This window comes from Macaca mulatta, chromosome 5 (genome assembly GCF_049350105.2).
Source record: "Macaca mulatta isolate MMU2019108-1 chromosome 5, T2T-MMU8v2.0, whole genome shotgun sequence".
Taxonomy (NCBI): Eukaryota; Metazoa; Chordata; class Mammalia; order Primates; family Cercopithecidae; genus Macaca; species Macaca mulatta.
The window spans coordinates 146368727-146393978 of NC_133410.1; the positions used below are offsets into that span (position 1 = coordinate 146368727).

General features: G+C 35.7%; 1 protein-coding gene across 3 annotated transcripts; it reads right to left on the bottom strand.

Moving 5' to 3' along the window:
- Positions 1–723: 723 nt before the first annotated feature.
- PCDH18 (protocadherin 18) lies at positions 724–13559 on the bottom strand. Of its 3 annotated transcripts, XM_015139215.3 has the most exons (5): positions 13316–13559; positions 10663–12803; positions 9800–9888; positions 9546–9709; positions 724–2745 (listed from the first exon to the last, which is right to left on the bottom strand). In XM_015139215.3, the coding sequence occupies exons 2-5, from the start codon at positions 12487–12489 to the stop codon at positions 2078–2080; spliced, it is 2748 nt and encodes a 915-aa protein (XP_014994701.2). In that variant the 5' UTR covers positions 12490–12803; positions 13316–13559; the 3' UTR covers positions 724–2077. The 3 variants fall into 3 exon arrangements, with proteins under 3 accessions (XP_014994701.2, XP_014994700.2, XP_001086925.3); XM_015139214.3 differs by lacking the exon at positions 13316–13559 and having other exon boundaries at positions 9800–9885; positions 10663–13290; XM_001086925.5 differs by lacking the exon at positions 13316–13559 and having other exon boundaries at positions 10663–13290.
- Positions 13560–25252: the final 11693 nt, after the last annotated feature.

Genomic DNA, 25252 nt, shown 5'->3' on the forward strand with positions numbered 1-25252 from the left:
AAATAGCGATTTTCAGCATAGCTTACCATATTACTGCTGGTGCTTTAAGTTAAGAACAGTGAGGATATAAAAGTCTTTTTCTTAATGGTAATATATACTGAAAGGAAGTGAAGTTGAAAGGCAGAATGTATTTAAATATGGTTAGCGTTTTGTGTGTAATCTACGAAAAATAAACTGAAATTCCACTTGTAATTACAATCCCTCCTATAAAGGAAAATGTGCCTGTTGAAAGAGGTAATATATTCTGTTTAATGTGGTACTCATTTGAGAATTCAAATATCTGAATTTTAGTCACTTTTCAGTTACTTAACTTTCCCAGTGTTTCAATTTCCGACTAGCAAGCCAGGGAGGATAATATTCTTGCCTCCTGGAAACATTGTAAGGATACCTTTTTATCTTGCACAATTTAATACAAAATGTCCTGAGAAAGTTATTTATTTTTTTTTTTTTGTAATTTGAAAAATATTCAAGCAGTTGTTGCTTGCTTACTCTTTTTTCTTTATTCCCCAAATGCATTTAACTTATTTAACTGGAATATGGCTTACTACTTTCATTCCCATTACAAGTCTCAAACTCATTCCTTTTGAATTGTGTTTTTCTTGTTTGCCCAGCCAACTGAATGCTGCATGTTTATTATTTGAAACTCAACACTGAATCACCCTCTCAGGAAGGGCATGCTGCACGCCAAGCTTTTGAACAAATATGTAGGAACAGGACTCTGACTTATAGACAGTTCCTTAGCTTTACTTTAATTTTTCTTTTATTTTCACTGACAGTAAAATTTTCTGGAGAGTACAATCAAGATAGTGTATTATTAGAAATAACATTAATAGAAGCTTGGTCAGAAATGATAATAGTCATAATAAGCATCTCTCTTACCAAGGCATTCCACACAGAGAGATCACAGCACAATAAATAAAGGATTTCTCATTTACCACACAACAAATAAAACAATTGCAATAACAAAAATGTGATTTCATAAATGTTCTTATACTAAAAGTAAAAGCAAAAATATGAGATCATGCACTGGAGACAAAAGCTAAAAATGAATAGTTATAACAAAAAAAGACAACATTCCAAAAGATTAAAATGTTCAAGTATTGTGAGAGGAAAGGGGGAAGATTCAAAATAGAATGGGTTCAGAGTAAGTCAATTATATTTACTATCCTAGGAGAGACACTGACATAATTGTTTTTATCCAGTAATATTTTATGCCATTAGAATACATACTGTTATCCATTTAAAGGACAGATTCCATTTCCTTGGAGCATGTTTCATACTACAAGGATAGAATAAAATTTATAGTTTATCCTAATTGTAAGTAGATAATAACATTCTGAGAGAAATATTCTCAGGAACAGGCCAGTGTGATGGCCTGGAATAGTAGGAGCCTGGGAGTCAGGAAACATTGACTTTAGTTCTGTTTTCATCGTTGTCTATAAAAAGTTCATTTGAGATAGCCATCTAATAAATAACCTTCAAGATATTTCTCAGTCCTGAAATAAACTTCACTTTATGTTTCGATTTTGCTGTAAGAGTTCAACTATTGGGGCTAGTAGAAAGTAGCAAAAATAACAATAAAATAGCCTAACAATTTTAATGATTCTTAATTTCTAAAAAGTTATTGAAAAAAAGTGGGATCACTTAATGGAATTAAGAATTGTATAATGCTTTAGTGGGGTTGTTCATACAACATAATAATTCTTCCCCAACAAAACTAATCTAAGCAGAGCAGTGCCTTTACACTTTGTGGTTCAATAGTATATCAGATATGAACAATGGCTAGTTTCTACATGATTAGGAAAAACATGTCTGTCATGGGAGTAAAAAAATAAAATTTGTTTGTTAAATTACACATAAATATAAGGTACAAATGTATTTTTAAAATACAGATTAAAATAATCACACTTGCATTGTGTACATACGAAAATACAGTATTTAATATTCAATATACACAGACACATTTATGATAAATGCAACTATTTGGCAATGCCAGTTCTTTCGGGTTTTGTTGTTGTTGTTGTTGTTGTTCCCTATTTCCATAAACATGGAAACAAAAATGCTTCGCTAAAATCTCCTAGCTCTGGCGGACATCTTGAAGCAGTTTGTTAATCTCTGCCACCAGTTCACTGGCATCCATGAGTTCGTGTTTCCCATCATTGAGGTGGTTGAGCACATTGTCAAAATCATCTTCTTCATAATTTTCAGGGATCTCCTCCATGGCTGGCAGCCATTTTGAAGAAGGCTGCACACTGGAGTGAGTTCCAAGTGGCGGCCCACAGTTGTTGGTGGGATTTTGAAAATGTGTACTGGCTGCCCATGCCGCTACCCCCTGTGGGTAACCCACAGTTTTGGCTGGCAAGGGTCCCTTCCTGCGTTCCAGGGAATTGGACCGATCCACCTCACTGCATTCAGAATAGGTGTCCAGGGAAGGGGGTAAGAGACGCTGGAACACACTGCTCATTTCCGAGAGCAGAGATGATGTGCTGGTATCCCCGGTGTCCTCATCGTTTGGGGAGTCCTTTCCAAAGGTAGAAAAACTCTTCTTCTTTTCACCGGAATCTGCAGGCTGAGCGTCATCCTCAAGACTCTGATGTGGATGCTGCTGCTGTGGTTGTGTTGGGAATTCTTCCCCTGGAATGAACATGTTACTCCTATAATCGGAAGATGGTGAGGGCAGTGGTGGCATCCAGCACTGGTCAGAGTGTCCCAGGACCCTGCACTCCTCCGTGCAGAGCCTCATAGCTGCACTCAAGAAAAACAATGGGGTTTCATTATTATACTTAGCACGATTCAAAATAATGCAAAAATATAATTTTATAATAAAAAATAGAATGAGACAGTTTTAAACTATTGCCATGATGCCAACCTATTATTATACACATAAACTGGACTACAATTACGGCTTTAATTTGAACACTAGTTTTATAGACCTCCATAAGTGTTATCTTCTGGTGTGTTTTTTTTCCTTATTGGTCAAATAAGAACATTCTGCTACTCGAATAATGAGAAGACGGGTTGATAACGTATACGTGGGAAGAACTAGGTGTCAGTAATGAAATAAGTACTGATCATAAATTCTAAAGAACAGACTTGTAAGGTGAAACCTATAACTTTAGAATGCCACTCATATAATTCTTGTGTAATACATACCTTTGTGTAACTTTCTCAATATTAGTTTCGTTTTAATGGAAGCAATGAGAATATAATAAGCTATAAGGTAATCATACTTATTAATCTCTCTTAAAGATATTACAAATTATTTATGGACTTATTACTTAAAACAGTAGTGAAAAGTATCCTGAGCTACTGGGTGGTCATCTGCAATTACCCTCTTAAGAAGTTTTCTTTTAAAGATTCAAAATATATCGATATTCAAATATGTGAAAATGTCATCAAAAGATGAAGAATATGAAAAATTCAATCTTTAGTTCTTACAGATGTTCTAATGCTCTATTGGAATATGAGTGGCCACACTCATAGGAAAAAGAATAGATGATATGAGAAAAGCAGGAAAATAAAAAGAAAAAAAACCCTCTATATTTGGCAAATACAATAACTAAGGTACATGACAAGGAAATGAAAAGATGTAAAATATACTCTACAAACCATTGACTTATTTCAGTGAGAAATAAGTCTCTTCAGCATTATGATTTCATTTTAGAGCAAATAGCAGAATGCAGAAAATGCAAAATAATTCTCTTAGATTTAAAACAACATTAGGTTGTTATTAGCTATACTTATATATTAAGAGCTAATTTTGTAGATCCACTTATTTTAGGAAGATTCCTCTTCCTCCGAAATAATTGCTAAAAGGGTGATTCTTGAAGGAAGCCCGTTCCCTTATTAGAGGAAAGAAGTTGTCTATTGCAGTTACTGTGGTATCACTAGCAACTGGTAAAGTGCCTGCATACAGTAGGTATTCACTACATGTTTTCTAAATAAAACATGAAGAAAATAATGTTGACTTTCTGAAAAAAAAAAAAAAAAAAGAAGTAATGGTCTTTGATTGAAGGGGTAGAAATTGCTGCTTTTCTCTGCTTGAATCTTTGAGATAATTCTGTTCTTACACTGCAAGAGTCCCAAATATGGACCTCAAGTTTTAATGAAAAAGGGGATAATTTGAGGAACAAAATGAGATCAAGTATTGTGAGTGAGAAAAAAGCTGAATCACTAAGAAAGCTAGAAATACAATGAAGCAGAAAAAAAGTGGAGAAAAGTGTGAACATCAATTCCATGTGAATCAAGGTGGGGAAAGAGAAAGAGGGTAAGCATGAAGAAAAATTGTGCTATTTGTTATAAACGGTTACATTTAAATAGACAAGGATGATTTAAGAATAAAAGCTTGTCTAGATTTCCTGACTTCATGCATTATTACTACTTGGAAATATTTACTAACCTTTTTTTTTTTTTAATTTGATGTGGACAAAACTAAAGGGGTTGAAAGTCATTGGAATAATTTAATAGCAATGAGGTTTTCTCAGCAGTGAAATAACAATCATAGTGGTAATGATTTTTTTTGCCTTCTTAATTCCCCAGGTCTCTGAAAATGGAACTTAGACCTGTCTCTATTGTCTTACTCATATCCTGTTAGAAGGAAGAAGAACAGACCTGCTGACACCACTTCATTTATTTTCTATCCTTTAACTCAGTAGTTTTAGGCTTGGGAAGGGCTTAGTTGTTTGATTCACTTTATTTTAATGCTTAATGATTGGAGGGAAGTGATAAATTACATAGGCTTCTAAGAATACTGAAAACGACCTAGTTTTCTAAAGATCTAAATATAATACACATAAAACCAACAATACAGTGCAAAAATACAATCTAGGTAACTAACGCAATCTGAAAGTTCATGCTCAAAAAAAAGTTCGGTCATAGAAATTTTTAAACAGTGAATGTTATTTGCAACTTCATCCCAATAAGTAAGTGGAGCTTTAATTATAAAATAATAAATTAACTTAAAAATGAAAAATAATAAGAAAAATTGATGAGGAAACACTAATGGAGGGAAGGATGACAAAAAAATAAGAGAAAGAGAAGAGTAATGGTGCAGAAGAGGGCATTTCTTGCAACTTCATTGATATTGTCAACCTTGTCCCCAGGGACTTGACTGAAAACATTCTCAATCTGTAAGTAATTTAGTGCCGCAAATGTTCCATACTATATCCCAGTGATCAGGGCTTGTTGACAAGTAGTCCAAGTGGCTAATCTTTCTGTTGCTCCTTGAAAGCTCTGCTAGGTAGTTAAGTGTCCTCTGGGGAGGGGGCACATGGTGAAAGGAGAGCATCTTCTTTACCACTAGAAGACTATGGATTTTGTCACTGCACTGCACCTTATTGGTAGGGCACAAAGCAGATATATAAGAAATATGTATGCCTTGCTTCTATCAAGCCATTAGTAATCAGGTGATCAATCAGTTATCCATTAGGAGTCTGCTACATGTGAAGTGCAACAATAGCACCCTGCCCTCAAAACTTTTAAAAAGATATAGCTATAAATAAAGTGTAGCAAATGGGGTCATAAGCACAAGTAAAGTGTCAAATTAGATGATGCTAAGGGCATGTCAAGAAAGGAAAAAAAAGTGGAGGTGAGCTGAAATAGTTAAAGAAAGACAAACTTTGAAAGATGAATAGGAGTCAGTTACACAAAGTGACGAGAAGGCAGCTTTTCAGGTAGGAAGGACACCATGAGCAAAGCATCAGTGTGTGAAGTGAGGAGATGCTTCTAGCTATAACAAAAGATACAAAGATGGCAACATAGGAGAGTTAATAAGTTAAGAGAGGATCCCATTGCCCTTTGAATGCCAAGATAAATAGTTTATTTAGTTCAGTGTTGCTGGGCAACAAGTATTGATTTTGAGCAAAAATATGTAGATTAAAATGTTCTCAAAATGTTGTTCAAGCTGTATGAAAGAAAGATTTGACAAAGGGAGGAACTACTAGAGAGTGAATATCAGTTTGCACACTGATACACTAAACTAGTCATGGAAGAAAGGCCAGAACGGATGGGCTTTCATGGATACCTGCCATGAGAAAGGAGAGAACATAGAATTTTAAAAGAATGTTTAAAGTAAGTAATCAGAGATGACATACTGATGAAAAGTGGATTGGACTTAATCAAGAAAAATGAGTATCACAAGAAACAAAATCAAACGGCTGTATGAATCATCATGGTGAAGTGAATGCAATGGAAAATGGGGATTTTTGCAGGCATATGCTTAGTGTTATAGTTCAAAGTTGAATGAGTAAGAAAGTATGTTGGCAAACATGAGCCAACAGACAAAAAATGCATACCGATTTAACTGCTCAAAATGCAGGATATTTGTGTGGGAATTAATAGCATGAATGACCAGAAATGACGCTGTTGGCAGGCAGTGCAACATAACATAATCTGTATTTGTTCAAAGTCTAAGGCAGAAAAACAGTTGGACCAAGACACTTTAGTCCTAGAAATATAAATGCTTTGGAAACTGTGCTGATCTCTTTTAATGGCATTCAGATGTGGACTTACATTTTTCTCTACTTGGGATATTTCCTGGGAATATAAATTTACAAAGCACAGGCTTTACACTCTAATGTGCCTCCAGAAGTTGCCAGGTTAAATAATAAACTGGAATATGTGTCATCAAAATTATATAAATAAGGGGTAGCTATCTTTGTATAGATACTCATTACACGTATTGGAGTCTACAGTAGTCAAACATGAATATACTTTGTGGCCCATTGGTGACCTCCTGGTGCTCTATGCCTCCAGGATAGCTTTGACCACACCTCAGATGGAGGCAGGTACCTAGTAAGGCAGAAATGTATCTACTGTAATATATTTTGTTGTAATACAATGTTATGCATGAGCAAAATAACTCTCCAACCACACCCACAGTTAAATGTGTTGTGCAAATATGAGATTGTTTTTTTAAAAAATTATCTCATAATAAGTGGAATTATTAATGATGATATAAAGGTGAACTCCTAATTTTGAAAAGAAATGTGATACTGATGGAGCTTAATGCAACTCACTAAACACAATTCACTGTTTTCTACAGTTTATGTCTACCTATTGTTTCCCCAATGTCATTATTCCTCAACATATATCATTATTATTGCAATTATTATTATTATTTACTCCAAGTGCTAGAAAACTTTCTTGCCACAAACTTATGTGGAGGTGGCAACTTAGAAAATATAAGAAAAAGTAAAATAACTTTGACCTAAAAAAGAAAGAAACTTATAATTAGCTATTAGGTTTATACAATTTCAGAATTAAAAGGGACTTTAGGATCATTTAGTCCCGAAAATGCCAAGATTATGTAATTAGAGCAACTATTCAGTTAACTATGCTGATAAATTTAAATTTCAATGAATAAACATTATACAAATCTAAAAATATACAATACAATATTGATGTCATGCCCACTATGTTACTTTTCTGTTTAATGAAATGAAATTACATTATTTAAAATCAAGGATTAATACTCAAAATTAGGGTTCTGTCAGGATCACAAAATTGTAGTTTAGCCAACTCCTTTATTACACAGGTAAGAATAATGAAACTGATTCTCTTTGAGCAACGTGTCTGATTCTAAATATATTCCACTAAATTTTCAGAGATTTATCTTCAAATTGGCCGAGAAAGTCTATGCATTAAAAACAGAAACAAAAACCGGACACCATGATTGTGCAAGCAGGCTCTCAGGTACACTGCATGCCTTATTGTCTCTAGAAGTTCCCCCTATAAATTCATCCTGTGAGATGTATTATAGTATCTATTACTGTAATAACAGAAGTAAATAATCAACATTTAATAGTTACGGGGTATGTCGTCTCTAGAACATAAGAATATTAGGACACTCTATTTAAAAACAATTGCTACAACAGCAAAAACCTGTTACTTCACATACTTGATTGATTACTGTTTAAGAGTGTGGGGGTTGTTCCAAATCTCACTCTCCAATGTACATACTGCCTGATTTGAGATGCATTTTCTAACCTTTATAAGTTTCAGTTTCCAAAGCTTAACAACAACAACAACAACAAAATAGAAGCCTGTTACTACTGTCACTACTACTAATTCCTGGCAAAGCCTTAGAAGAGGCAGTGCAGGTATCAAACTCTGCATGGGCCTGGAGTAAACCTGGGGGCATAGTTGGTAACTGCTATTGCTACTACTATTCCTAATATTAACACCGCTCTGGCTACTGCCATCACTACTTCACTTATGAGTGCTCGAGTTTCTATTCACAGTGGTCCTTCGGTATCCAAAGGGGATGGTCCAGGCCCCCTGTGGATACCAAAATTGGGTTGCTTATATAAAGTGGTATAGCTGTTACATAGAGCCTATGCACATCCTCCCAAATACTTTAAATCTTCTCTAGGTTACTAAAAATACCTAATAAATGTAAATGCTACATAAATAGCTGTTATACTGTATTGTTTTTTGTTTGTTTTTTTAATTGTTGTATTAATATTTTTTATTGTTTAATCCAAATACTTTCGATTAACAGTTGGTTGAATCTATAGATGTGGAACCTGCAGATATGGAATGTCAGCTATATTGATTTTCTTGAATTCCTGTAGCTGTCTGAGGCTCCCTCGTGTTTATTTCCTAAACTCTCTTACTTATCTGTATTTAAAAATAGAGGTGCAGTGGAATTAAGATGGGTGATATTGTGTTGTTCTGTCTTTCATACATCAAATGGCAGTCATTGATCCACATTCAGTGAAACTTGGAAATACAGGTAGCCAAAGGAACACACGTATGTATTCCTAAGGTTGATTTCACATTGAAGTCTTTAGTAGTGGTGCTGCTAGGATAATATAATCGGTATTTACTCAGTTCAGAGAGTTTCTATTGCAGAATTAGAGGGAAGAAACTCCAAGGAAAACGTGGTTCGAAACTTAATAGCATCTTTTCTATCTAGCTGTGTACTTAAAAATTCCACTCTTGGGTCCTTGTTCCTCTTCTACTATAGCAAAATGAAATGTTGGCAAAAATATTCTGTGCTTACCACCTACAAAGATGCATTCCTTCTCCTATTTTTAATGCTTGAAGTGTACAATTTCTAGCGTATTTTAGTCTCTGCTTTTGTGAGTTGGTGCCCATCACAGGAAATGCATCCTCCAAATTACAGTCCAGTTCACCACTGTGCGCCAAAACAGTTTAACTGAATAAAAACCACCACCCCATAATTTTGCAAAGAGTTGCACAACCATGTTCTATGGCTGTATCAGATGAGGTGGAAAGAGGAGGGAAGTGGGGTTTTTTTAATTTTTTTTTTTTATTTTTCCCCACCCCTTTCTTCTTGTCCTATGAAGCTGTCATGCTTACTCTTTCTCTTCCGACAGCTTAATGAAATTTAAGAAAATAGTGTTAAAATGTTTCAGTTTCTGTTCATTACTAAACAGTGACGAATATACTATAAAACATATTATAAATACTTCAGTGCAAGGGACAAATAAAGAAGAAATATAAGCATGAGAGAAATTTTTCATTTTACTGTTATCACGGGAGACCTGAAAATAAAGATTTATCTATCACTACCCTCTTACCTGCTGGAATTCTTCCATCTGTGAGAAACAGGTCGCTGAATCCTTCACCCAGCAGCCTATCTATTGGAGAATCTCGCCCCAAATCATAATCACTGTCTCCTGCCTCACTGTCACCACGGCCACTGTCTTTCAAGCTAAATTTGTCCATGTCTTGAAGGGCATATCTGGAAAGATAAATCAGAAAAAAAAATTACAGTTTTTACTCTTCAGCATTTATGCTGAGACTTAATAGGTAACACAAGAATAATTCATACCTATAGCTCCTGGAATATTTGTTTCCTCGAAAACTTGGTCTTGGTTGATATTGCCCCTGGTGAAGCATTGAAAGAAGCTGAGAGACCTGCTGGAAACCAAATAGACAGAACTGATTCCTGGAAACAAGCCTCCAAATACAATCTTTAAGCATGAAAAACAGTTACTTGCTATTTCAAGTAAGTAATTGAACATATTATCTCTATTTAAGATTCGCAAATGCTGGACTGTGGTGGACCATGCAGCTAGCTGCCAACTATAACTAAAATATATCTCAGAGAGATTTGGATGATCTAATACAACTGACTTTTACTTTGTGAAAGAAGACTCCCTTTCAAATAACTGATTTATTTTCTTTATAATTCAGATACAGTGATCACCTGTAAAAATACATGGAAAATACTGTAAAATACAACACTATAACGCATGTAGTTTAAAAATGTCAGGAAATCTTCCGAACTTGGACAAACATAACATGCATTGAAATAGAAGTCTGAAGGCCTCAATTTTTTAATCTGTTCAGTAAAAACTATAACCTTGAAAAGTAAGCAAGTCTCTACTTTTTGGCTTCCCATTATTTTAATCTGGGAAGTAAGGGGACTCTAACGACATACTCCTTTGTGAGCTTCATATTTATTTTTCAATATTATACATATTACATGCAAGTTAATTACTTAAGGAAAACTAAAAACAGTATGCTAAAGTGTGCATCTTTGCTACATATTCACAATGTAACTTGTATCCTACTAATTTGCACGGTATTAGTATTGTTACTTATTATTGAAAACATTTAAGAACCAGTAAACACAATTCCTGAACACTAACACCTAACATTGCAATGAATTGATGCGGTTTATGATCTTACCTCAACAGCAGGAGTGGCGTGGGTGAGTTCTAATGAGAAATTCTCTGGCACGTGGTTTGATGAGATTGTCACCAGACTGTTGAGTGACTGGTGACTGTTGTGACTCTGCCGGCTGCCCATCTGCCCTCTTTCTAAGGTAGGCGATGAAGATGGAGACGATCTGTGATGAGATCTGATGGGCAGAGTGCCATTTATGGTAGGCACCAATGTGATGTCCCCTTTGTGAATCTGCCGGGATGGCCTTTTTGGGTGGTGCTGGTAAGTTGATTCGGCCACCCTGCAGTTATAAGATCTAGTGTCTTTCTTCTCACGGTTGCACCTAGTTGCAAATAGCACCATAATAACCAACAACACTGCACAAATTGCTCCTAAGGAAATAATTATTATCATGGAGACATCCAAGGATGCCTGGCTTACTGAAGTCATTGCTGTACTTGTCACTGACTCTGCATATTCAAAGATCATGCACTTCAGAAGGACTTTGGTATGTAGCTGAGGATTGCCTTTGTCCTGAATGATAACTGACAGCTCCCATTCTGTGTAGGGAACAGAATCCATGCTCACGTTGGTATGGATGTCACATGATCGTGGATCAATTATGAAGATATTCTCCTCATTACCTGCTACTATGGCGCAGCTGAGTTCAGCATTCACACCAGAGTCTCTGTCAATTGCCCTTATTCTTGTGACATGAAAGCCACTTTCAGCCCCTTTGGGAATGGTGATTTCTGCCGTATTATTGCGCAATGCAGGCCCTATAACCACAGGAATGTTGTCATTTTCATCAATGATGGTGAGCACAACTGTGGTATTGCTTACCAGTTGCTTTGGGCTTCCTCCATCTCTCGCTTCTACCACAAAAGTGATCTGGCTCACTTCTTCGTGATCAAAGATTCTGAGGGCATAGATGGCTCCATTAGATGGGTCAATAGTTACATACGTAGTTATGGAACTTCCTAGAATAAAACTCTCCAAGATGGTGTATGTCACTTGCCCATTTTCTCCAAGATCAGGATCTGTGGCTGTAACAGTGGTGATATATGCCCCCGGCGAGTTATTTTCTGAAATTACAAATTCATATCGGCTTCTCTGGAAGTGGGGTGGATTGTCATTGATATCATTGATTTGAACTGTAAAATGTTTCACTGTAGAGAGACTGGGTGTCCCCTTGTCCTCAGCGATTACAGTCAAACTATATTCAGATCTCTTTTCTCTATCCAGTGTGGCATTAGTTAAGATTAAGTAATTGTTTTCATACGTCTTCTGAAGTTTAAAGTGACCATGTCCATGAAGCTTACAAACTATTTCTCCATTCAGCCCAGAATCCTTGTCCTGAACTCTGACCAAAGCAACAAATGTATCAATAGGATCCCCTTCAAAAATATAAGATATTTCTTCTTTTCCAGGGGACATGAGGTTGATGTTAATTTCAGGTTTATTGTCATTAACATCCACAACCTTAATGATAATTTTGCAATGGGCTGGGATTGAATTTGGACCCAAATCTTGAGCCTGAACATCAATCTCATAGGATTTGGTGATTTCATAATCCACTTGCTTGAAAAGAGTCAAATGTCCTCTTTCGGAATCAATTTTAAAAGTCTCCATAATTTTGGGAGACACATGACTGCTGAAGGAATATACAATTTTCCCATTAGCGCCCTCATCTGGATCCGTGGCATTCAGATCTAAGAGCAAAGTGCCGACCGGGGAGTTTTCTAAGAGTTGTATTATATAAGATTGCTGCTCAAAAGCAGGGCTGTTGTCATTGGAGTCTGAAATGCTTATTTTTAGTATGGATGAGCCAGACCTCTGAGGTACTCCCATGTCTGAGGCAGTGAGCTGAAGCTCGTAGCTTGACTTCAGCTCCCGATCTAACTCTCTGACCACTATGAGTTCTGCATACTTGGCTCCATCAGTCCTGGTCCGAACCTCAATATTAAAAAAATCATTGGCAGAGAGCGAGTATGTGTGGAGGGAATTTTCCCCAACATCTGGATCAAATGCACTGTCCAGGGGAATGCGAGTCCCAACTGCCGCACTCTCAGATATCTCAATAGGTATGAGAGATCTTGAAAACTGAGGAGAATTGTCATTAATATCCAGCACTTCAACTTCAATATGGAAAAGCTGCAGATGCTCTGTGGGTAGAGTGATCACATCAAACTCTATGGAACAGTTCAAGTTTTTCTGGCATAGTTGTTCACGGTCAATTGTAGCCCCAATGCTGATTTCCCCATTATCCTCATTTACTACAAGTAGAGGAGAATTTCCCCTCTGCATGGCTCGAAATCGAACAGTAGAAGGATTAGGTAGCTTCAATAAAACATCAGCCACATCCTCCGATAGTCTTGCAATTACTGATCCAACCCTCTGTTCCTCATAAATCCTGTATTTCAAATTCTTGCCCAGTACATCGCGGTTGAAAGATACTATCAGGAGTGCAAAAACAAACCTAAAGTGCATTTTAGCATTCATTTGGTGCATTGGTCAGTTCATGAGATTTCCCTCACAGAGCAAGTTAAAACAGCAAAGCAATCCCCTCAACTTCCTTTGGCAACTTAAAGCTACATTTGGTACTTGAAACTTGAAAGCGTCTCTTAATAACACAGCACAGCAATTAACAGCTCGCAAACTTTTGTTTTATACACACCGTGTCGCGACTTCCAGATACCTTCGGCATGGAGTCCAGTCCTTGCGTTTGTTTGGTCGTTCGTCCTCTTTCCAGGCAGAAGAGTGTCACCTCCGCGTTTTCGCCGTTGTGTAGTCGGAATCCATCTATTGCGGGGTGCCGGCGGAGTCTGCAGTGTGTCTTTCCTGAGAGATTCTTTCTCCCTTTCGCTGCTCGGCTGCAGACTAAACACCCGTGATTGCTGACTCCAGTCTAAAATCTGTACAACTTCACTTCAACTCAGACAAAGCTCTTGCCCAGCGTGTGTTGAATCGCTTCCAGCCAATCAGCGTGCTTCCAAATCAAAAACTGATGGAGTCACCCAAGGAGGGAGGAGGAGAGCGGAGGGTGGGAGAGAGAAAGAGACTGAGAAGGAAGAAGGAGGGGGCGGGGGCGCAAAGGAGAGAAGGGGAGACGGGCTGGTGGGGGCTGGGGGAGGAGATGGGAGCCAGTCCTTCCCTGCTCCTTCCTTCTTCCTCCCCACTCCCCCTCTGCCTTTCAATCTACTGCATTCACTTTCTCTGAGCGTGCCATGACAAAGGGGAGACAAATTACAGAAGAAAAACTTTAAGTCAACTTCTGGTCGCCTTTATTTATATGGCACGTTAAATTGTTCTTGTTTTCTTAATTGCTCTTTCTTCTGCCACAGACGTGTAATCATCTTGCTTTTCATAGTCCTTAAGTGCTAGTTTAACTTAAAATACCTCTAAGTGCGTTTTGTTGGTGGAGGAATTTAATACAATTTGAAAACTTGCTTCTAATTATGCTTCTCAGACCGCCTCCTTCCCCACTCCCTCTGTAAATACTTGGGCCTTGCTCCTTCTAGGAGCACAAGCAGATTGTCTTGGGGCTCTGTTTTTAAAGAACAGAACGAGTAAAGAGGTTTCATTTTCTGTTTTCTTTCATCTTTATTCTTTGAAGATAAGAAAAGGGCTATCTTGCACTCTTGATTTCTCTTAATTGGCAAGACTTAAAGGAGCACCTCAGAATTTGGAACTAATTAACAATATAGCTCTACCTTGAATGACTTCTTTCCTTGAGTTTGGACAAAACTGTAATATTTCTTTGTCCTGTACTTCAAAAAAAAAAAAAATCCTATTTATCTTGGGTAAAAAACACTGCAAGCTTTAGCATGCCAATTTCTACCAAAAGGTACTGCCTATACATGGCTAGTCTTCGCAGTGAATACTGGGGGGACATGGACTCAATAGTTTACAAGTCAAATTTTTATAATATATGCATTATTTATGAAAACACTTCAGATACGTATTTTAAAAACCCCAAAGCTTGTTTACACTGACAAATCAAATGCCTGAGTTGAAAATTGCATTTTGTGTGCATCAAAATGCTAGGAAGTATCATGGGAGGCTTGTGCTCTATCCAGGTCACAGAAACTCATATGATATTCTTATTTGAAAATAAGATTATTTATGATGTTCTTTCTGCTTCTGCAATTCCTTTTAAGTGTATCATCGTGGCTTCATTCTTGCTGTTTTTTTTTTTCATACCTTTTGCATTATTCCTCAGCTGTCTTCATCCGCTCGCATAGTTGCTGTTTCACATAATCTCATTGTCACTTTTTACCATTTTTCCCCACTCTATTTTGCCCCCCAGAAACATATAAAAAAAGTAATTTTCTGATTTTTCCACTTTGCTTACTCTCAGCAGAGCTCAGCTAAAGTCACTAAGAAGGCTCTTTCCAAAAAAGAAAGCAGAGGAGTCTCAGCGTGAATTCTCCTCCTTTTTAGGCATTCAAAAGCATTTTATAAGCCATTGTCTTTTTTTCTCCCTCCTGAAACCAGTGCTGTGTGGCAAATTGTGCAGAATAGAAATGCCTATAATGAATGTATTTAGTACTGGGTCACGCTGATGAACATTCTGCCCCCATGAATAATACTGTTTTACAAGTTTGTAGCCCTTTCAAATTGCTGATCCCCAAACCCTATAGGCAAACTAGGAAAACTACCACAAGCAAGGGGGACTTTAGAAACCCATAGCCATCTGGCCTAGATCTCTAACAATCTAGCCAATAATTATATCAATTCAGGCTTTTGCGAACCCCTTTGCAAACACCAAAAGAGCAAAGAAAGGAATTAGTCACTATTCAAAGTTGGGGTGAGAATTCAAAGGTAACCTAATTCCATTAGTTCTAGGAAAATTTTCTTTGAGAATTTGATAAGTCTACCCCCAAAAAAACTCCAAGAGCAATGGATTTGATTACCTTGATACAGATTTTTTTCCCTGTGCTTAAAAAGTAAAAATAATAATAATAAAAAAGTCCTTCTTTTATTTCTGACAGTGGGCTTGAACAGAAATAATAATTGTGAAAAAGAGCTTCAGTGTAACGTACTGAAATATTAAATAAGTTGTAAATTAATATATCCTCCAAAATGATATGTTTTTACGAGTAATTATTTAAAGAACTTGGCATTCTTTCACCAACAATGGCTTTTTTCACTTGTAATATCATCCTTACCACGTATTATTTCATTTTCAGCTTGCCAGTCTCTTCCTGAGAAGTCACATGTATCTACTTGAAAGTTATATGCTTTTGATTTATCCTTGCTATGCACTGATCTGTTCTTTACACTTTTTTTTCCCAAAAGTACAGAATTACAAATAAATCTTTTCTTTGTCATATTGTATCTCTAGTTGTAACAATTTAAATTTTCCTCATTTAGTATCCCTGAAAAGATAACAAAAAACTATCTCTCAAATTATTTACTATCCATAAAAGGGTTTATATCAGGGGAGAAAAACTGATAAACTTCTATTAGTTGTTATATAATGATGGCCTGATTGAACTTCATCCTTCTGGAATTTCATGAAGTCATGAAAAAGTGGTAGACCCTCTAAAATAACTTCTCAGAGAACCAGTAAGGGAGAGTTGATTGAATGTTTCTTAGAGTCCATCCTCTTTTGATATGGCAGTCTTTGTTGACAAAGAAAGGAAGTGGTTCCTCTTGAAAACTGTGCCCTCTTGAGTGATGTTAAGCACAACAGCAAAGTGTTTCTAAGCTCCTACAGGCAAATCGCAGATACATTCACCCTGTTGTGCATATTTTATCTATGAAGCTCCTTTTACCACTTCAGTTTAATTGGGCTGAAAACTGCTAAACCTAGATAAAGGATATCAACCAGCATTTACAATACATCCTTTCACTTCTAATAACACTTTCACCATGCCATTTACTTTTATTACTTTTGTTCTAAGGAAAATTAAGCTTTATAATTCTAAATTTTGAATGATTTTCTTCCTATTCAAGAGGAAGGAAAACCTAGAACTCAATTGTAAGACTCAAATTTATCTGCATTACGTAAAGAAAAATGTCTCTTTTGGTACTGGAATACAAGATGAAAGTCACTAAAATTTCTTGCTTACAAGCAGATATGTATTTTGTTTTTTGATTTTTTGCTCTTAATTTATATTTTCTTAGAGTACATGAGATAAAAGATAGGGTAATAAATATTCACTTTTATCTCACTATATGTCTTTCCCACCATCAAAACAATGACATGAGACTTACAGTCTTCTGGTTGATTGATATAGTTTACAATCTTTCCTCATAGTGTTTGTTGTGAAACATCTTATAGAAGAAAATTATGGTCCTGCTTGACACCATATGGCTGTAACAAGCCTAAATAATTACTCTGCATCCTGGGAAATTAGGGACAAAGGTTTTACCAGACAAAGGTTAGTACAGTTATGGAATTCCAAGACTTCAGACCTGCTTAAGATAAAGAGCTTGCTTGGCTTTTTGTATGAGCCCAACAACTGTGGGTACCACCTGTTAGCCATTATATAATCCTGGACAAATTATTTAACATCTCTATAAATGTATAATCCTCTGTGAGATGGGAGTAGTAATTTACTCTAAAAAATTCTTTTAAGAATTTCAGTGACTGAGGCTTTCCACAAAGGCTGGCCCAGTAAACATACAACAAAGGTTAGTTTCCTTTTCTTAACCTGTGTGTGTCTGTTTTCCTCCTAACACTCATTGAAGAAAAAAACAAAATGTGGATTATAGCCACAGAACTTGGTGCATCTCAGACTTTTGGTTTAGATGCATACAAAATTTTATGTTGAAAAGATAAAGCTCTCTTCATCTTGACTTATAAAGGTCACCTGTGAAACATAATTGACAAAACTAATAGTATTGAACTGTGATGGTCTTGAAAACTTGCTGCTTTCCTGAAGAAAATTCCAAGACCTACCAACTATACTCAACTATACCTCCAGGCCCTAAACCATAGAAACATATCTAAAAATACAATTAGATGTCTACCAGGTGCTTATTTATATTTTATATTTGATAGTATACACATCTACTGTTTGCCTGTTCTCAAGGCTTTTGCACTAAACAGTTGTTTCTTTAAATATCATGTGAAACTATAGCAGGAAGACAAAAGGATATGATTTGAGGTATTTTGGCAGGGACAAGGAAATATAAAATTTTTCAAATAAGATTTGTATTTAAAAATCAACGTTAGTCCTTTTATCAATCACATTACATCTCTCTATGTTGTTCTTCCTTTATTCCATTTACTAATACATTTAAGAATGTAATAATGAAAAGTCACCGAACAATATGAAATCTTTATGAGACCAAATTTATCAACATAAGATCAAAGGTTGGGAAATGAAAATAGATCCCAAACTATCTTTAGATGTGTGTAACAGAAATAGACTTTAGTCGAATTCTGATCAAAACTGAATGTGCTAAGCACCCATAGGAGGCCCACACACCTGGAGGCATAGCTGTGCTAGGGCCCGGAGGCAACACAAGCCAGGGCCCAAGAAGAGTTGGAGTCCATGAAATACAGTGACAGCTGCTAGGTCAATTTTGTCTGAGTGGGCAATCAGTATTTAGGGTGTTCTGCCAAAGGTAATATGCCAAGTTCCAACAGGTGACTTAGGGTCTGGCAAAAGGCAATATATTGAGTATATTGAGTCCAAATAAAAGGCATGTAGGTGAGCTTCTATTCCAAACAATAGGACTTCCTTCAGGACTTCCAAACAAGGCAGGTTATGAAATTCAGGATTAAAATGGGGAGAACAAACAGGCACCTAGAGGTTCGGTGTTTTGCAAATAGGCACATACCAAAAGCCTCCTCAAAGTTGGAGACCAGATTGCAAAGTTAAACTAGATGTCAGCAAAATTGACTTTTAGGATTATTCATCTGAATTCCTTAAATTCCTTCTTTTCAGGATAGTACCTGGAGGCAAAAAACTAAGCCTACAAATCGTCTTCCTATAGTTGCATCTGAGAAGATTTGTGGAAATGGGTGGTGGGAAGACCTAAACCCTTAAGCAAGTTGAGTCTCAATTTTTAGTTTAAGCTTTGCCATTCAATGTATGGGCACTAAAGCAGCAGCATGGGCATTAGCTGGAAGCTTGTTAGAAATGTAGAATCTCAGACCGCACCCCAGACCTACTTAAACAAATTCTGCAATTTTCTTTTTAATTTTTATTTTTTATTATACTTTAAGTTCTAGGGTACATGTGTACAACCTGTAGATTTGTTACATGTGTATACATGGGCTCTGTTGGTGTGCTGCATGCATTAACTAGTCATTTACATTAGGTATATCTCCTAATGCTACCCCTCCCCCCTCCCCCTACCGCACAACAGGCCCTGGTGTGTGATGTTCCCCACCCTGTGTCCAAGTGTTCTCATTGTTCAGTTCCCACCTATGAGTGAGAACATGCAGTGTTTGGTTTTCTGTCCTTGCGACAATTTGCTCAGAATGATGGTTTCCAGCTTCATCCATATCCCTACAAAGGACATAAACTCATCCTTTTTTATGGCTGCATAGTATTCCATGGTGTATATGTGCCACATTTTCTTAATCCATAAGATTTAAGTAGCATCATGTCAGAAGTTTCACCACTCAGTAGATTACTGTTCTTAGCAATGTCTCAAAATTTAGCAATATCTCAAAATTTAATGTGCATAGAAATCACCAGAGGGCCTTATTAAAATGCAGAATTTTAATACTAATAATGCAGAACCATCCCAAATGTCCATCAACAAATTCTGCATTTTAATAAGGTCCTGTGGTGATTCCTATGCATGTTAAATTTTGAGATATTGCTAAGAAGAGTAATCTACTGAGTGAAGTGGTGGAACTTCTGACATGATGCTACTTAAATCTTCTGTGCTGTGATATTTTTCTACTCCAGGGAGTTTAGAGACAATTGGCACATGGAGAAGATTACCAGAAAAAGGACCAAAGCTTAGACCTCATTAATTCAAGAATATAAGTAGAAGTGATATAAGAAAACTTATCTGTTTAGTTAAATTCACAGAAAGAGAAGGAAAATTAAGCTTCCCTCTGGATCTAGGGTTTTATAGCAGCTATCACCCAGTTTATCCATTAGGTAGTACAGTTTCTATCAGCAAGGAAAATGCTTTTTAGAAAAAGAGATCTAATAATACCTTCAGAAGAGCTATTTCTGAAGGTGAAAATATCTCCAATGTTATAATATTTATTTGTATACTTGTACATATGTATATGTTTAGGAATCTCTGGTTGAGTGTTTTGTATCTGTCAAGTACATATAAATCACAAGTTTGCTTTATGTTTTCTTCATGGCAACATTCCTTCATTTATCATTCTTTTACCATGCGGCAAAGCAAATCTTGAGAATACTGTTTATTTTATCCTTAAATACTTCCATCTCTGAATTAAGAATACAAATCGAAGTGTGACAAAAAGTTTACTGCCAATGTCTGACTCATTGTGTTCATGTTAAAATACACTTCCTGTATGATGCTTCTGGATGCTCTTAATAAATAGCTAATTTATCCAACCATTTTTTGTTGTTCCAATTAGGAGTTTCACACTATTCATAGACTGGCATCTACTCTCAAGAACAAAGTTTTCATAATATAAAGGAGAACTGTTATCACTTAGAAATATGAGCGTCCACTTAAATAAATAAATAAATAAATAAATAAGTCAATGATATTTTAGGATACATTAGGTTAGATGAAAACTTTTCAAAACGTTTTGAAACTTTTTGAAAGGTTTTAATACAGTATGTTAAGCTTGAATGAATGATAAATACTGGTATCAAATATATATAAAAATTATTAGTAAATATAATGCAACTTCATGGTCCAATTTCTTATTAACTTAGAATTTGTAAGAAGTTATTCACTTTAGGTGAATCTTACATGGATATCATCCATCAATTGAAACACTTTTAACAAGGAGCAATCAAGGATATTTGTAGTGTAGTTAAAGGCAGTGTTATAAAATTGAGGGATGCTTAATTTTACAAGAAAAAGAAAAAAGTTCAAGGTATTCTCTCCAAAAGCAACTTTCATCAAGAAATAACAAAAATTTTATAAAATAAAGGAAATAAATGATAAATAGAGATTTAGAACATCTAATAGATACTTAGCTATAAAGTTGATTTCTGAAAATGCATGTGCTTGCCATTTCTTTACTAACTTACAAAGAAAATAAACAGTTCACATATAGGTTTTATATAATAAATACCAGAATGTATATACATTAAAAAGAAAATATTTCAAAGGGAATAAAACTGAGGAGAGTTGTTAGACCTTCACTGAAAATAATGCCTATTTCCTTCGAGACTCATAGCAGGCCACCATATATAACAATATAGTGCCTCTTTTATTATCATCTAGTATTTATTTTTAATTCGGGCAAGTTATTTTAATTGCAATAAACTAATCAATTATAGCTGATATTCTTTATTCAAAAGAATTTAAGCTTCAAAGTAGATTCCTATTTAGGCAGTGAAGCATTTTAGAATATGCCTATTCTAAAATGTAGTTAAGAGGGCAAATTTACAGTTTATATGCAGACTGTGTTACTAATATAGAAAATACCAAATAATAGTTACATCTCACCTAGCATTTGAATGTAAGGGTCTTGGAACATAATAAAAATAAAGATAATAGTTATTGAACCATACTGAGTGCCGAGTGAGCTACACATATGTTTCCTTTAATTCTTACTATAATGTTAATAATGAAATGTTTATGATTGTTAGAAACATGTGGGATATAAGTAATAGAACCCAGCTAAAATTGTCAAAAAAAGGAAGTTTATTATTTCAAAACAGGAGGTACACAGAGATAGGACATTTTCTTTTTTTTTTTTTTTTTTTTTTTTTTTTTTTTTTTTTTTTTTTTTGAGACAGAGTCTCGCTCTGTGGCCCAGGCTGGAGTGCAGTGGCCGGATCTCAGCTCACTGCAAGCTCCACCTCCTGGGTTCATGCCATTCTCCTGCCTCAGCCTCCCGAGTAGCTGGGACTACAAGATAGGACATTTTCAACACTGAATATTGAGCAGCTCAATAATGCCATCACAAACCAGGTTTCTCCCATCTTTCTGCTATTTGATATTCATTCAGTGTGCTGGTTTGTTCTGTTTTCTTGGGTTCATTCATGATCCCAAGACAGCTGCTACAGTTCTAGAAAATATATCTCCACTTAGCTGAATATAGAGTTACAAAAAAGATAGCATCTCCTAATCGTCTTTCATCAAGAAATAAAATGTTTTCTAGGAGTCTCCTACTGATATGCTCTTAAAGCTCATTGGTTGAAATTGTGTCACATGACCTTTATTAACCAATCTCTAACAAAGAGAATAAAGCTGTTGTAATTGGCCTAGACTAGAAAGTTTCAGTCCTGGAGGAGAGGAATAGCTCCTTTACTTCCTGAAGGGCAAAGTGCTAAACTATAGTGTTCATTTAACAAAGTGGATTAGAGAGTGGATATTGAGTGGAGAACAAGTTCTGTCAGCCACATTAATCCTAGAATCATTTTATGTTTAAGGAAACTAAGACTCACAAAGTTTTGCCTAAAACATGGCTAATATATAGTAGATATTGAAATTTTATACTTATGTTTGTCTCCAAAATCTACTTCTATACAGTAATAACAACTTGTTTCTTAAACATTAAATGAAAAATGCTATCATATTTTTTAATTCTTTTATTTTCCAAAATTGTTAAGCTATGGGATAAAGACAATCAATATATATTAAGGTGATTTGTCTTGTGAAATAATATTTCAGTCTATGAAAGAAAAAAATCTACTTTTTTCTTTGAATGACACCATTGAAAATAATCAGTGCTACAGGCTTAATTGAAGTGATTTTTAGGCAGAGATGGGAGAAAATTGAGGAGGTAAGAATTGGTCGTTTTACTGACTCTAAATACACCCCACAGACCTTAGGTATGATATCTTCACATACCATGTACTGCTTCCTTGTGACTAGGCTCATACAAAAGGAAATACAATTGAATCATCTTTAGATTAAAAGGTATGAACAAAAAGTGAGAAGTTGGAAAAATGAGAGTAGGCGTTCAGATTCTTATTTATGTTACAATCAGAAACACTCCAAACTTTGAGCAAAAGCCAATCAGGAGACTGACACAAGGGAGGAGCATAATGAAGTGCAGGAGATACTGAGCTGAGATCAAAGAAACCCACTTCCCACTCAACAGCTCTTTGATGTTTTATCATTGTACCATCATGTCTTTGCAGTGATAAGTCACTCTCCATGTATATTTTCTTGAAAAATGAATTGGATCCTAAATTTTAGAGGAAGACATAAAAAGTACACCTGGATACCCAGTTTTACTTTGAGTATTCAAGGCTATATTAATTATTTTGACAGACTTTTCTAGAAACTCTGCTTCTGGCTGTGAATGAAAGACTCTAATATGTTTGGTAAAGAAGGCAATATAATTAAAGGCAAGCAAATGTGCTTTACCTTGCTAAGCCAAAAGTATTGGATTTAACTTTCCAAATAAAAACAAATCTCAAAATGTCCCCCTTTTTCTAGAGCAGTTCACCAAATCACAATAAAATATTTAAAATGATCTTACTGGAGAATGATAAACTTATACAGAAAGTCCCAATTTAAAAAGAAAAATCAAAAGTAAATATATTTTAGCTTTCTCACAAATAATCAGCAAATACAACACTTGCTGTGGTTCTTTCTGTTTTGTTGTAGCTCGACAATGTTTTAAATTCAAAAGGTTTCTGCTAGGATTGGATTATGATTATTATGCAGGAACATATCCCAGTATAAACAGCTTGCTTGGCATTTACATATTGCTCCCACATGCTTCCATTTCTGACTTCTCAGTAAGTCAGAAGCACATATTTTATTGTTATGAAAAGAACACAGTTTTCTATTTACTATAGAATCTTGGGTCTTTACAAACAGAATAATCCAGCATCACAGCGCTTATGCAGACAAAACCTGAATTGATGATAATGATATAAACTTGCAAAGCATATAAATATTTCAATCTAAAATCTGTACTATTAACACCAGGTCATCAAAGATTTTCTATAATGAATTCAGAAATTCCAACCTAACTAATTGCTTTTATAATAATGAGGGTCAACTAATTGAACAAAAAGTGAGGACTTAAGCAGCTTTTGTTTAACCTAGGCAGAGACAGGGAGCCTCTTTCTTGGGGTGGTGTAAACAGGACAAATCTGCCCTATCTGCAGCATTGCCATTTAAATGAACCCTGTTTTCTAATACTGGAAATAGGTCCATTCTTTCATACAATGAATATATACCAAGATTTCTAAAAATCAGGTATATACATCCTCAAAAGTGAAAGTAACTAATCAATCATAGACTTTCTTACAATTTTACACCATTTAACTGTCCTCATGGAGAGTCCTAAATTGCCATATGGAAAACACTGCCACACATACCTCCAGGGCCAGTGTGTGAGAAACACTTTTAATTTTTCTTGCCTTCATTCTGATTATTCGTTTTGTTAAACAGGGCATTCTGGCCTTCCTAGTCTTAGATATTTAGCAAATTGTTACTACTAAATGATAGTGGGCAACAACTCAAGCTCAATAAAAATGGGTCATTCACAGAGTATTTTTCTAAAGTTGTTTTTATTTAAAAATATGTACTTATAACAACTCTAAGCCCTATTTTTTTTTTAATTTTTCTGTAGGAGCAAAAATGTCCCCTTTTCTGAAGGTCATCAAAAACTATATAGTTTTGCAAATCTGCTGTGGAATAGACAGCCTCGGGGGAAGATATAAGAGAAAATGGCAGGCATGGCTTATCAGAAGAATATGTGTGATATACTGAACATCAGTCTTTCCATGTTAAGTCATTAACTGTTTAGGGTGCAGATAGCTCTTCATAAAGAATCAGATGTTCCATTCCTCTAGTATGGTAAAATCGGTGCCATAAAGTCATTGCAAAAGACAGCAAACAACTTTGTTATTGTAATGTGTTTTTTTTTCTTTTAACAATAGGTCTAGCAGGTGGCATGTGGCTATGGCTGGGTCTATGTCCATCTCCAGGGTGCCAAGATGTCCCTCAAAGTTTCTGTGGGAGGAATTTGTTGGTGGGATTTGGATTGTAAAGGCACGCGAGCATCTGCTGCCTCCCTGGTCTCATTACCATTCACACAATTAACTCCTGCAGCTCTCAGCTCAACAGCCAGAACCAAGGACTCAATTTTACTGCTTCTTTGACAATGCTCATTATCATTCATCTAAACTTAAGAGTTCCCAAGCTTTCAACTCAGTGGAAGGTTTTCTTGGGGGAAAGAGATCACACAGAGGAAAGCCTTTGGAATGAAGAGAGAAGGAGAAAAAAAAAAAAAATATATATATATATATGTGTGTGTGTGTGTGTGTGTGTGTGTGTGTGTGTGTGTGTGTATGATTAAGGACCTAAAATCAATAGCTTAAAGTAACTGAGTTTCTGGAATGTGGAATTTTATTTCATTTTATAAGTAACAAGCCACATCTTTAAAGACTACCTCATATTTCAAAGGCCTAGGTTTGGTCTTCTAACATTTTCACTTAAGGAGCTATGATCAGTTAACAACAATAGTTCTTTCTACTCTCCTCATTGATACCAGGTCCAATTTTGCATCTCA